General features: G+C 38.7%; 1 protein-coding gene across 2 annotated transcripts; it reads left to right on the top strand.

The window, feature by feature from the left end:
• Nucleotides 1-3,472: 3,472 nt before the first annotated feature.
• Nucleotides 3,473-13,585, top strand: wnt5a (wingless-type MMTV integration site family, member 5a). Of its 2 annotated transcripts, NM_001079834.1 has the most exon segments (5): nt 3,473-3,665; nt 6,985-7,112; nt 8,489-8,736; nt 10,220-10,512; nt 12,736-13,194. In NM_001079834.1, coding segments are annotated over 4 exon segments (1,125 nt in total). In that variant the 5' UTR covers nt 3,473-3,665; nt 6,985-6,987.
• The last annotated feature ends 1,158 nt before the right edge of the window (nt 13,586-14,743 follow it).

Below are 14,743 nucleotides of genomic sequence, written 5' to 3'. Positions count from 1 at the left end.
ACCCTTGTGAAGCCTTTACATGCATTACCAACAGTCTGAATGCATCACAATGCACATTTAAGAGCACTGTCACAAGTGTATCTTGAAGAATATCTTATCTAATATTTTGTGCTGTCATCATGGCAAAGAGAAAAGATTTTTGTTATTATGAGCTTTTAAAACTATTATGATTAGAAATGCATTGAGATCATCTCTCAGTTAAGCAACACTTTGGGAAATATTTGCAAATTTCCCAGGATTGCTAATAATTTTGACTTCAACTTTATGCACAGTAGTTTGTATATTGCCATATATCAGATTTCAGTATAGGAGATGGACAAAATATCTGTGTAATGTTTCCATTTTGCTTTATATGTTGAATATCATTAGTATTAAAATAGCTCAAACTGAAGCCCGCATGTGCTGTAGAGCATCATTTCCCAGCAGCACTGTGAGTGCCGACGGTCTTCATAATCTACTTCAGTTTTACGATGCTTTTGGGAAATGCTCTCTTACTTTAAACAGTTACTTCAGCCAAGAGCCAGATTTAAAGCCATTAGACAGCGTTGAATAAATATGATCAACATTTACCACCAATCACAACACAGACAGCTTTAGGCCATCCCCTCCTGTTATTTTAGATCTTTTACATTCTTTATATTATTATACATATATTTTATTATATTATATTATATTATATTATATTATATTATATTATATTATATTATATTATATTATACATTATATCTTATTTTGATGTGTAGATATCCATAGCAGTACGTGAATGAATCTATTGTGGTGATTCTACAGTTGCTATGGTAACACAACAACTATAGTAACTGGTCTGTTGTGGTGATTCTACAGTTGCTATGGTAACACAACAACTATAGTAACTGGTCTGTTGTGGTGATTCTATTGACTTTATTCAAAAATGCGGAAGTGCGCCTGTTTTTGCAATTGTTTTAGAACTTCCCATTCAGTCGTCAATGGAGAAATGACTAGGACTAGAACGGTCAGGACTAGAACGGTCAAACTACTTGCTCTAAAAACAAATGTTTGCATGACTATACAGACCAAGTAGAATAATGCAATAAGAAAATATCAGTTTGCAACATCAAACAGCAGAACGAGCAGTTTTTAATGTCTAAAAATGAATTGAAGTGAATGAGACCGGAAGTCTCGAGCAAAAAACATTCAAATGGCTGCGCCCGCTTGTCGACGAATAATAAGGTGAATAGTTGCTATGGTAACACAACAACTATAGTAAATCGTCTGTTGTGGTGATTCTACAGTTGCTATGGTAACACAACAACTATAGTAAATCGTCTGTTGTGGTGATTCTACAGTTGCTATGGTAACACAACAACTATAGTAATTGATCTGTTGTGTCCATTCTACAGTTGCTATGGTAACACAAGAACTATTGTAACTGGTTTGTTGTGGTGATTCTATAGTTGCTATGGTAACACAACAACTGTAGTCAGGGGCAGACTGGCGGTAAGGAGGACCGGGAGGGACGGTCAATCTGGCCTGTCACTGTGACTGAACACCGAACACCAACCTCCCCCACCCCATCCACCATCAACCCCCCCCCCCCCCCCCAGTCTCATCAATCGCTGCCCAACTCTCCCCGCTTACCGATCCCCTCTACCCACCACCCATCCCCGCTTCCCACACCAACCCTCTTCATTTACTGATCGCCCCAAGATGGCATCAAATGTGGCCTGGACAACAGTAACTTTTTCCTGTTTGAAAATGCTGTGCCACTCCCCAGACTATAGTAATTGAATATAAACAAATGACCCAATACAGTAGTTTTGTACATCTGTAGGGTATATTATACTACACAACACCACAGTTTACCGTAGTAAAATCTAAAGTATTCTAGAGTATTTATTATCAGTTCACTATAGTTAATATCCTAGAGTAATTATTACCAAAGTGTTGTAGATATGCAGCAGGGGTTCTCCATCTCGGTCCTGGAGGGCCGGTGTCGGAAGATTTGAGCTCTAACTTGCCTCAACACACCTGCAAGGATGTTTCTAGAAAGCCTAGTAAGAGCTTGAGTAGCTAGCCCAGGTGTGTCTGATTGGGGTTAAAGCGAAAATCTGCAGGACACCAGACCTCCAGGACCGAGATTGAGAACCTCTGAGTATACAGTATAATGCACTTTACTATAGTATCTGGCTCAATAACACAATATTTAGCCACTATAAATCATAGTGTTTCTCATGATGTGGCAGCTCTGCATTCCAGCAATGTCTCTCGTACATCACTGTGTTTCAAACAGCCACAAACGACATGAGGACATACGAGAAAAATGTCTTCAAAACAGCGCTAATGGAGGGAGCTTATTCTGAAGCTGGTTGTGCGAGTGCTTTCAAATGCTGATCTGGCTCACTGCCACTGGGAAATTACAAACAAGCATGCCATAAAATGAAAAACACTTCCTTTCCTCAGTAGGACTTGAAGTGCACTTTAGGTAGTGAGAGTTTTTCACTTTTAAGTAGTGTTGGATCTCACTATTAATTGCGTATGTGTTTTTGTGTGTGTGTGTTTTTTTTATGCACATTTGAACTTCTCACAAAAAAACGTTATGGGCGGCACGGTGGCTCAGTGGTTAGCACTGTGGCCACACAGCAAGAAGGTCTCTGGTTTGAGTCCCGGCTGGGTCAGTTGGTGTTTCTGTGTGGAGTTTGCATGTTCTCCCCGTGTTGGCGTGGGTTTCCTCCGGGTGCCCCGGTTTCCTCCACAGTCCAAAAAACAAAACAAAAACATGCGGTACAGGTGAATTAGGCAGGCTAAATTGTCTGCTGTGTATGTGTGTGAATGAATGTGTATGGGTGTTTCCCAGTGATGGGTTGCAGCTGGAAGGGCATTCGCTGCATAAAACATGCTGGATAAGTTGGTGGTTCATTCATTGAATGAATGAATAATTTTCTATAAATGTGACTCAAACATTAGTCAATTAAATTAATGGATATCGTTGTTTTATATTTTTATATTTACCACATCTTACAACAGTCTAGTACTAATTAGTAATCTATTAGTAAACTGATAAACTTGAGTAAATACTAAAATATTACAATCTTAAACTCATGTTAATCTCAAAATCAAATAAAACATCAAGTTTCCTCATCAAGTAGCTAACACACGTGTTTACTTTAAATAAAGGTGACTCGAACAATGATAAATTAGTCAAAAGTACTATAGTATTTTCTCAAATGGGAGTTCTCCTGTGAGGCGGAGTCTGAAGAAGAGACGAACAACTCCAGATTGCAGATGATCTAAAACATCAGAGCTGGAGGACACTTGAAGACAGCAGACACTGGACATCCACCATCAACATCACCATCTCTAACAGTCCGATATATTAACATTGATCGCTGATGAAGAGATCGCGACCGCTGGAATACCTGTGGAGAAGTTACCTGAGCTTGTTGGATTTACCTTTTCAAGCGTTTTGTTTGTATGGATTTTAGGGAGAGAATTCTGACAAGCAGCCACATCAACTCCAGGATTTGTCTGTCAGATTCACTCACTGGGATTGCGTTTTGTTTAAATGAGTCGTCATTTATGCTAATAACTAACCGGATATTTCCCCTGACACGGATACAACTGGAGTAAACGCGATCTGATCATCTGAATTTCTGCCGACTTGAACAGACATCAGTTAGGAGAGTCTTGTAAGTTTTATTTATTATCTGTTTATGGTATCATTTAGTAATTTATAGTAAATACTATAGTGTTTTTGAGCCTTAAACCCTCTTTAATAAAGTGTATTACACTTTATATCGCAGATTTCACACCTCTTTCATAACGAATGCTCCAGCATACTGTATAGTGAACTGATAAACTACTCATACTTTAGTTTTACTACAGTAAACTGTAGTGTATTGTAGTATAATGTACCCTATGGCTTATTGAAGGTAATTATATTCATATTAATATAGTTCTTGGGGCACCATAGGTACTATAAAATTACTACAATATGAATTCAAGTACTTTACTGAAGTAAAGTGTGCTGTATTTTAGTATAATATGCTATATAGTCAATTTAAAGAATTAAATTAAACTGTAGATTCACCACAATATATGAATTCAAGTGCTTGAAATGATCGAAAATGCTATTGTTTACTATAAATTAAAAATTACTAAGGTTTTTTTTTATATGGGAATTTCTATCTATCTATCTATCTATCTATCTATCTATCTATCTATCTATCTATCTATCTATCTATCTATCTATCTATCTATCTATCTATCTATCTATATATCTGCATCTACATTTAACATTAACACTGTAAAGCATTATAACATCAGCAAGTCGTGACAGCATGTTGCAATATAAATATAATGTTGCAATACAAATTAAAATAAGTTACTTTGGTTATGTTTTGATGCATATTTCAGATGACAAGTCCACTAGAGGGCGCTGTCTACTTTTTATGAGTGAAATACATTACTTGGGATGAGTTTTGGTGCACGTTTCAGATGACAAATCCACTAGAGGGCGCTGTATTCATTGTTTTGAATCTGAAATACGACACTTAAGTTATATTTTTTGTAGGTTTCAAATGGCAAATCCACTAGAGGGCGCTGTATTCATTTTTCAAATATGAAATAGGTTACTTAGGGTGCGTTTGGTTGTACATTTCAGATGACAAATCCACTAGAGGACGCTGTCTACAATATGTCTTGAAGCTGAAATACATAGACTGCGTTTACACCACTGTGTTTACACTAGTAGGTTTCATTGCATGATAGAAATGACAAGTCCACTAGAGGGCGCTATCTACACACTGCGTTAAACATTATACAGTTTTACCTTGATTTTACATTGCTTCATCTCTTTTGTCCACTGACATCATAAAAAATGAACTGCCAATCAAACTGACCATGCCAGAAAAGTTGTCCTTCTAAAATAGATGAATAGGTCACACAAACATATTTGTTACAAATCATAAACATCAAGTTGTTTTGTGGTGTTTATTTGGTCTTGTGCAAAGAAATGCATGGAAAGAATTATTTATTTGTTGATGCTATGTGCCTGGTAATATCATTAGTGTGAACAGGAACTAAATTTGTTGTCATCATACTGTCCCCTAGTGTTCATTTTACCTACAAACTGCAGTCTAAACGTATAATGAGGTATGTTTGGTTGATCATTAAAGCGGGTATTTCCAATGAGACCCTGTCCTACTTATTTAAACTATTTTTTTTAATTGCAGGGCTGTTGGATTAATTTAATGCGCAGTGAGTTTATATTAATGTATGTGTGATTTTGGGGGGATTAGTGAATCAGTGTTTGCTGGTGTTGATGAATTCTGCAGTGAATCTGCTCTACAGAAGGTTGCACACACACATACAGTACAGTCAGTGCTTTACATGTTAGAGCTTGCTTTAAGAAGAGCTACAGGAGCACACAGCTGTTCTGTTGTTTATTTCTCATTCTCTGAAAGGAACCGGGTTATAAATGTCATTTGTTCAGGAAGTACTATTGCCTGGATGCATTTCATGTGGTTTTTTCTTATAGTCCAGTGATTTAACGCAGTAGAATGACTTATTTTTGCCTCTATTTCACTTGTTTATTATTTAAATAGCAAACTTAAATTCAGAAAAAATCCATAGGGGGAAAAAGGATAATTCAATAAATAAATCAAACAGTTAATAATAATAATAATAATAATAATAATAATAATAATAATAATATTAAGGCTTTAATAATAAAATTAATAATAATAATAATAATAATAATAATAATAAAGGCTTTAATAATATTGCTATTATTAATAATATTAAAAAGGTTTTATAATAATAGTATTAATAATAAAAAATAATAATAAAGTTTTAATAATACTACTCATAATAATAATAATAATAATAATAATAATAATAATAATAATAATAAGGTTTTAATAATAATAATAATAACAAGGTTTTAATAATACTACTAATAATAATAATGTTTTGATAATAATAAAATAATAATAATAAGGCTTTCATAATAATATTAGTGTTAATAATAATAAGAATGCTTTAATATTAGTAATAATATTATGAATAATAATAATATTTTATAATACCATTATTATTATTATTATTAATAATAATAATGTTCTATAATAATATTAATAATAATGATAATTGAAAAATATTAATAATAATAATAATAATAAGGTTTTAATAATAATATGAATAATAATAATAATAATATAAGCTTAGAAGCCAGGTGCAACAAACAATGGCAAAATGCTAACCATGGTAACATGCAAAAAAAAAAAAATCATATTTAATATTATTTATAAAATTAAATTTTTATAGAACTTCTAAAATGTAATATATAATTAATATAAATAAAATCAATATATAATAAATATTTTACTAAAAAGAAAGCTTTTTTGACAACTTTAATCAAAGGGCGAAACCCCATTAATATAATAATTTTTAATGTTAATTATTACTAATAAATTCAACATTACCACAGTTCTTACTATAGTATGGAGGATACATTAAATAGAACAAAGAACTATTGAATAGATACAGTAAATATTGAATAGATAAAGTAACTACTATAATCTGACAACAAGTCATTAATTCACTATAGTAAATACCCTAGTATGCAGCTGAAAGATGAAGTAAATACCTTACGCCAGGGGTGCCCAAACTCAGTCCTTGAGGGTCGGTGCCCTGCATAGTTTAGCTCCAACTTCCTTCAACACATCTGCCTGGAAGTTTCTAGCATTCCTAGAAAGAGCTTGATTAGCTGGTTCAGGTGTGTTAAATTGGAATTGGAACTAAAATAAGCAGGACACCGGCTCTCCAGGACTAAGTTTGGGCACCCCTGCTCTATGCAATAGGATCCAACACTTTACTATAGTATGTTCTCTTGTGGTGTAAAGTTACCTGCAATTCTCAGCTGTGGCTGCTGTTCAGATGTCATCCACACGGGGGCGTGGCAGGACTCTGTGTGAGTTTTGCTGACTCTGCATGGTGTTTCTTCAGGTTATGATGCTGCTGAAGCTGAAGTGGACGAGCTCTGGAGTCAAAGACACTCCACACACACTGCTCTTCATCATCATCACCTTCTGTGTCTTCTTCATGCTGGAGATCGTGGACGCAAACTCATGGTGGTACGTGATGATTCGAACACGTTTAAACCTGCTTCATTCAGTCAGTGTGTAACTGTATTTTTCATCTTCATTTTTGTTACACCTCCGTGAAAAATACTATGGTCATTTATAGTAAATGCTGTAGTTTTTAACCATACTATAGTAAAGAGTAGTATACTGTATATATTACAGTATTTACAACTATTAATGAATGCTCCAGCTTACTGTAGTATTACCTCTAGTGAACTGGTCACATGTTATATATACTCTAGTATACTTAAGTTTTTACTACAGTAAACTGTGGTGTATTGTAGTATAATATACCCTATTGCTGTATAGAACAACTACAGTATTTGTTTATATTACTATTGTTGTTGTGTTACCATAACAACCGTAGAATCACCACTACAGAACAATGGCTATAGTGTTTGTGTTACCATAGCAACTGTAGAATCGCAACTACAGATCATTTACTATAGCTGTTGTGTTACCATAGCAACTGTGTAATTGCAACAACAGATCAGTTAGTATAGTTGTTGTGCTACCATAGCAACTGTAGAATCGCAACAACAGATCAGTTAATATAGTTGTTGTGTTACCATAGCGACTGTAAAATCACCACAACAGATAAATTACTATAGGTTTTGTTTTACCATAGCAACTGTAGAATCGCAACAACAGATCAGTTAATATAGTTGTTGTGTTACCATAGCGACTGTAAAATCACCACAACAGATAAATTACTATAGGTTTTGTTTTACCATAGCAACTGTAGAATCGCAACAACAGATCAGCTAATATAGTTGTTGTGTTACCATAGCGACTGTAAAATCACCACAACAGATAAATTACTATAGGTTTTGTTTTACCATAGCAACAGTAGAATCGCAACAACAGATCAGTTAGTATAGTTGTTGTGTTACTATAGCAACTGTAGCATCATCAACAGTTCAATTAATATAGTTGATGTGTTACCATGGCAACTGCTGAATCGCCACAACAGATTAATTAATATAATTGTTGTGTTGCCATAGCAACTGTAGAATCACCACAACAGATATATTACTATAGTCGTTGTGTTACTATAGCAACTGCTGAATCGCCACAACAGATCAATTACTATAGTTGTTGTCACTATAGCAACTGTATAATCACCACAACAGATTAATGTATGTACCTAATTGTAGAATGGTTCAAAAACACTGCAGTATTTGCTATAAATTACTATAGTATTTTTTCATGTGGGCAAGTTCACTGTACATATTAGGTAAGTGAGCTTTATTTGCCAGATCTTTTGGGATCTTTTGGGTAGGGACAAAAGATATTCCACATATTTAGAAAAGTGTATATAGCAATTAACAAACCATGGAAGCCAATGTGTGAGTCTGTGTGTGCAGGTCTCTGGCGATGAATCCTCTGCTGATTCCTGAAGTGTATGTGATCGGTGGTCAGCCGCTGTGCAGTCAGTTATCTGGACTCTCCAAGGGCCAGAAGAAGCTCTGCCAGCTCTACCAGGACCACATGCAGTACATCGGAGAAGGGGCAAAGACGGGCATCAGGGAGTGCCAGCACCAGTTCCGCCACCACCGCTGGAACTGCAGCACCGTCGACAACTCCACAGTGCTGGGCAGAGTCATGCACATCGGTATGTACGCCGCAAAAACACGTGCTGGATACGGAATACACTCATTCACTATTCCCTACTAGGCATGGGATAATAACGGCTCTCAAGGTGTACTGCAGTTTGAGAAAGTCAAGGTTTTAAACCTTTTTCGCTAAACAGAAATTGGGGGAAATTTATACAGGGGGGCTAAAAATTCTGACTTCAACTGTATATGTGCACTTGCCGGCCACTTTATTAAGCACACGTTACTAGTACTGGGTTGGACCCCTTTTTCCTTCAGAACTGCCTTATTCCCCTTCATGTTGTAGATTTAACAAGCTACTGGAAATATTCCTCAGAGATTTTGCTCCATATTGTCATGATAGCATCACACAGTCGCTGCAGATTTGTCGGCTGCACATCCATGATGCCAATCTCCCGTTCCACCACATCCCAAAGCTGCTCTATTGGATTGAGCTCTGGTGACCGTGGAGGCCATTTGAGTACAGTGAACTCATCGTCATGTTCACCAGTCTGAGATGATTGAGCTTTATGACATGCTGCGTTATCCTGCTGGAAGTAGCCATCAGAAGATGGAGACACTGTGCTCATAAAGGGATGGACATGGTCAGCAGCAATACTCAGGTAGGCTGTGGCGTTGATGCTCAATTGGTACTAATGGACCCAAAGAAAATCTCCCCCACACCATTACACCACCACCACCAGCCTGAACCGCTGATACAAGGCAGGATGATCCATGCTTTCATGTTGTTCAGGCCAAATTGTGAGCCGAGCATCCGAATGTGTCAGCAGAAATGGAGACTCATCAGAGCAGCAACGTTTCTCCAATCTTCTATTGTCCAGTTTTGGTGAGTCTGTGTGAATTGTAGCCTCAGTTTCCTGTTCTTAGCTGACAGGAGCGGCACCCGGTGTGCTCTTCTGCTGCTGTAGCCCATCCGCCTCAAGGTTGGACGTGTTGTGTGTTCAGAGATGCTCTTCTGCAGAGCTCGGTTGTAACGAGTGCTTATTTGAGTTACTGTTGCCTTTCTATCAGCTGGAACCAGTCTGGCCATTCTCCTCTGACCTCTGGCCTCATCAACAAGGCATTTGCGCTCACAGAACTGCCGCTCACTGGATATTTCCTCTTTGTCGGAGCATTCTCTGTAAACCCTAGAGATGGTTGTGCGTGAAAATCCCAGTAGATCAGCAGTTTCTGAAATACTCAGAGCAGCCCGTCTTGCAGCAACAACCATGCCACGTTCAAAGTCACTTAAATCCCCTTTCTTCCCCATTCTGATGCTCGCTGTGAACTGCAGCAGATCCTCTTGACCATGTGTACATGCCCAAATGCAGTGAGCTGCTGCCATGTGATTGGCTGATTAGACTTTTTTTTTTAACGAGCACTTGGACAGGTGTACCTAATAAAGTGGCCGCTAAGTGTGTGTGTATATATATATATATATATATATATATGTGTGTGTGTGGGCTGCTCAGCTAATGCTCCTGTTGTTTTTCCTCTTGTCAGGCAGCAGAGAGTCAGCATTCGCCTTCGCCATCAGTGCAGCAGGAGTCCTGCATGCAGTGAGCCGTGCCTGCAGAGAGGGGGCGCTGTCCAGCTGTGGCTGCAGCAGAGCCTCCAGACCCAAAGACCTGCCTCGTGACTGGCTATGGGGCGGCTGCGGAGACAACCTCAACTACGGCTACCGCTTCAGCAGAGAGTTCGTGGATGCCCGCGAGCGAGAGAAAACGTTCAGCAAGGGCTCCGCGGAGAGCGCCCGGCAGATGATGAACCTGCATAACAACGAGGCCGGACGCAGGGTGAGGAGTGTGGGTGTAGTTGTAAACCTAGCTGCATGCAGTTATTTAATGCGCACACCTAACCCCACGTATGAAAGTGAAGAGTGGGGCCGGGGGGTAGGGGGATCGTGGACGAAAGTGAAGAGGGTTGGGAAGTCGTGGATAAAAGTGAAGAGCGGGGAGTGGCGGGTGTGAGGAGAAGGAGCAGTAAAATGAGGTGCCGGAACAGGTTTTAGAGGTGCCGGATCCGGATTGTTATGTCACAAATTAAGCCCTGACTAGGCCAATTTAGTTCATCAATTCCCCTATAGCGCATGTGTTTGGACTGTGGGGGAAAACAGAGCACCTGGAGGAAACCCAGGCCAACACGAAGAGAACATGCAAACTCCACACAGAAACACCAACTGACCCAGCCGGGACTCAGCAAGTTTCTAACTCAGTTCTAACCACTGTGCTGACCTTATTTATAGCGCAAGCAAATAAAAACAAACAAATCTCTCTCTCAAAGTCACTGCCAGTTTGAAAGTGAAAGTAAAAGGCATGCATGCATTTGCAACACTTCCTCTGCATTTTGGTTTGTGGCTTTTAAAGAAACTGCTACCATCACGATTATTTATTCTAACCGCGGTTTGAATAAATATCCGCAATTCCCTAAATTCCAGCCCTTTGTACTGTTTTACCAACTACTCTCTCTCCAGCTGACAGTTGAAAGTGAAAGTAAAAGGGATGCATGCATTTGAAGCAATTCCTCTGTATTTGAGTGTCCCTTGTGGCTATCAAAGGAACTGCAGCCATCATGGTTGTCTGAAAACAACCGCAGTTCAAATAAATAACCCAGATCAGATGCTTATTTATTCATTCATTCATTTTCTTGTCGGCTTAGTCCCTTTATTAATCCGGGGTCGCCACAGCGGAATGAACCGTCAACTTATCCAGCACGTTTTTACGCAGCGGATGCCCTTCCAGCCGCAACCCATCTCTGGGAAACATCCATCCACACACACATACACTACGGACAATTTAGCCTACCCAATTCACCTGTACCACATGTCTCATGACCTGGAGGAAACCCATGCGAACACAGGGAAAACATGCAAACTCCACACAGAAACACCGAGGCTAGAACCAGCGACCCCTGGTGACCTACTGCGCCACTGCGTCGCCAAATGGCTATTTAATAATCGCAATTTCCTAGAATCTAGCTCTGAGTAGTATTTCACTCATGATTCTCTACCCCCAGCTGAAAGTGAAAGTAAAAGGCATGCGTGCATTTAAAACAGTGCCTCTGTATTTTGGTTTGTATCTCCCCCCTGTGGCTATTAAAGCAACTGCATGTTGTACAATAATCTCGATTCCCCAGATTCCAGCTGTGTAGTACATTCCCCATGATTCTTTCTTCAGTCGACAGTCTCTCTCTCTTGATGTTAAAAGCATACTGAAAAGCAAACTGAAGAGTGAGGTCCCTGGTATGTACCACCAAGGTCGGCGATCTGTGGACAAGTAAAAGCCATGGATGCATTTTAAAACCTGCCTCTGTATTTTGGTTTTGGTTCCCCCTTGTGGTTATTAAAGGAACTGCAGCTGTCATGATTATCTGAAGCCACCCAAGTTAGAATACATATCTACATTTTCCTAAATTCCAGCACTGTGTAGTATGTTTCCTCTCTCCAGCTAACCGACACTCTCCTGAAGTTGAAAGTGAAATTACAAGGGATGTGTGCATTTAAAGCAATTCCTCAGTATTTTGGTTTATGTCTCCCCCTTGTGGCTATTAAAAGAACTGCAGCCATCATTAGTGTGGCTCAGTGGTTAGCACTGTCACCTCACAGCAAGAAGGTCCCTGGTTCAAGTCCCGGCTGGGTCAGTTGTTGTTTCTATATGGAGTTTGCATGTTCTCCACCGTGTTAGTGTGGGTTTCCTCCAGGTGCTCCGGTTTCAGTCCAAACACATGTGCTATAGGGGAACTGATCAACTAAACTTACCGTAGTATATATGTGTGTGTGAATGAGTGTCTATGGGTGTTTCCCAGTGCTGGGTTGCAGCTGGAAGGGCATCCGCAGTGTAAAACATGCTGGAATAGTTGGTGGTTCATTCCACTGCGGTGTCCCCTGATAAATCAAAGACTAAGCCGAAGGAAAAGGAATGAATGAATTAATAATCTTGATTCCCTAGATTCCATCTCTGTTTAGTATTTTTCCCATGATCCTCTCTCCAGCTAACAGACACTCTCTCTTGTGCACACAGATAGTGTCAGATCTGGCTGACGTGTCGTGTAAGTGTCACGGTGTGTCCGGCTCCTGCAGTCTGAAGACCTGCTGGCTCCAGCTCGCTGATTTCCGCAAAGTAGGCGACGTTTTGAAGGAGAAATACGACAGCGCCGCCGCCATGAGGATGAACGGGCGTGGGAAACTGGTGCAGATGCACTCCAAATTCAGCCCTCCGTCAGGCCAGGACCTGCTGTACCTGCAGCCCAGCCCGGATTACTGCATCCGGAACAGCAGCTCTGGCTCTCTGGGCACGCAGGGGCGGCTCTGCAATAAGACGTCTGAGGGAATGGACGGCTGCGCGCTCATGTGCTGCGGACGCGGGTACGACCAGTACAAAGCGGAGCTGGTGGAGAGATGCCACTGCAAGTTCCACTGGTGCTGCTACGTGCGCTGCAAACGCTGCTCCAGCATCGTGGACCAGTACGTCTGCAAGTGATGAGAGGAAATAAAAACACATTATTTATATTTATAGCGCTGAAACAGTTACTGCGAAAAGACTGATTGTTTTCTATTAGGAAAGAAAAGAAATATCCTTTTATATATTTATTTTCTTAGATGTTCTCTTTATATATACATATATATGTGTGTGTGTGTGTGTGTATAGTTGAAGTCAGAATTATTCGCCCCCTTGTAATTTTTTTTTTTTTTTTTTTAATATTCCCCAAGTTTTCAACTGCAATATATCACTGGATTAAAAAGAGAAACACACACACACACACACACACACACACACACACGCTTCATCTACTATGTTTGCAACAGGTTTCCTTCAGTAGACCGTGCGCTGTGCATTCCCTGTAAATAAAGCCATCAAAGTGTTTAGTGAAGTGTGTTTGTTTGTCACTTTATTTTAACCAAATGTGAAGAATCAATTATTTTCGAAGAATTTGAGTGTGTGAAGAATGTTCAGCAGCACTGGGTTCACAGATCTCTCTTTTACATTCATATCTTCTTCAGGACGTTTACAGTAATACTTTTGTGCAGATACATTAGTCAGTCCAAAAGACAGAACTGATCAACTCATCTAACAAAAAACAAACAAACTGCAGATCACTGGCCCAAAATGTGTACTTTAAAAAATTATATATAAACAGCTGAAGTCAGAATTATTCACCCCCGCTTAATTTGTTCCCCAATTTCTGTTTAACAGAGAGCAGATTTCTTCAGCACATTTCTAATCATAATAGTGTTAATAACTCATCTCTAATAACTGATGTATTTTATCTTTGCCATGATGACAGTAAATAATATTAGACTAGATATTCTTCAAGACACTTCTATACAGCTTAAAGTGACATGTAAAGGCTTCACTAGGGTAATTAGGGTAACTAGGCAGGTTAGGGTAATTAGGCAAGTTATTGTATAAAGATGGTTTGTTCTGTAGACTATCGAGAAAAAATATGGCTTAAAGGGGTGAATAATATTGACACTAAAATGGTGTTTAAAAAATTAAAAACTGCTTTTATTCTAGCCGAAATAAAACAAATAAGACTTTCTTTTCAGAACGACAACAAATAGGTCATACAGGAAAATTAGTTGAAACTGAGATTTAACATTATCTGAACAGAAAAATAAATAAGCTGTCCATTGATGTATAAGACTATAAGTAAATCTGAGAGTTAGTTATCAAGTAAATCATCATTTAAGTTGTGCAAATTAAGCTCTTAGCAACACACATTATAATCAAATATTAACTCTGATATATTAACAGCAGGAAATTCACTGAATATCTGTTAAAACTTTAGTGTAAACAATTCGCACTACTGGTGTATTACCTGCATATTATTTGGATATGAAATATTATAAAGTATGCTCTTATTCTACTGTACATCCCTGATCCAACCCAACACCGAAACCCAGCTAATTAAACAATAAAAGTATTTAATAATAAACCAGCTATTAGGTTTTTTCTCCAAAAATAATAGTAAGACAATGTACAAAAGACATCATTTGTGGATGTTTTGCAGTGGCCCAGCCAGAGTCCT

Source organism: Danio rerio, chromosome 8, assembly GCF_049306965.1.
Source record: "Danio rerio strain Tuebingen ecotype United States chromosome 8, GRCz12tu, whole genome shotgun sequence".
NCBI lineage: Eukaryota > Metazoa > Chordata > Actinopteri > Cypriniformes > Danionidae > Danio > Danio rerio.
This window is presented reverse-complemented; position numbering and strand designations above follow the sequence as displayed.

Excerpts from the sequence above, each read along its gene's own strand:
- wnt5a (XM_068223002.2), top strand. The coding sequence starts at position 6,970 with ATGGTGTTTCTTCAGGTTATGATGCTGCTGAAGCTGAAGTGGACGAGC. Across the intron at positions 7,113-8,488 it reads GTGGACGCAAACTCATGGTG|GTCTCTGGCGATGAATCCTC; the intron begins GTACGTGATGAT and ends CTGTGTGTGCAG. Across the intron at positions 8,737-10,219 it reads GGGCAGAGTCATGCACATCG|GCAGCAGAGAGTCAGCATTC; the intron begins GTATGTACGCCG and ends TCCTCTTGTCAG.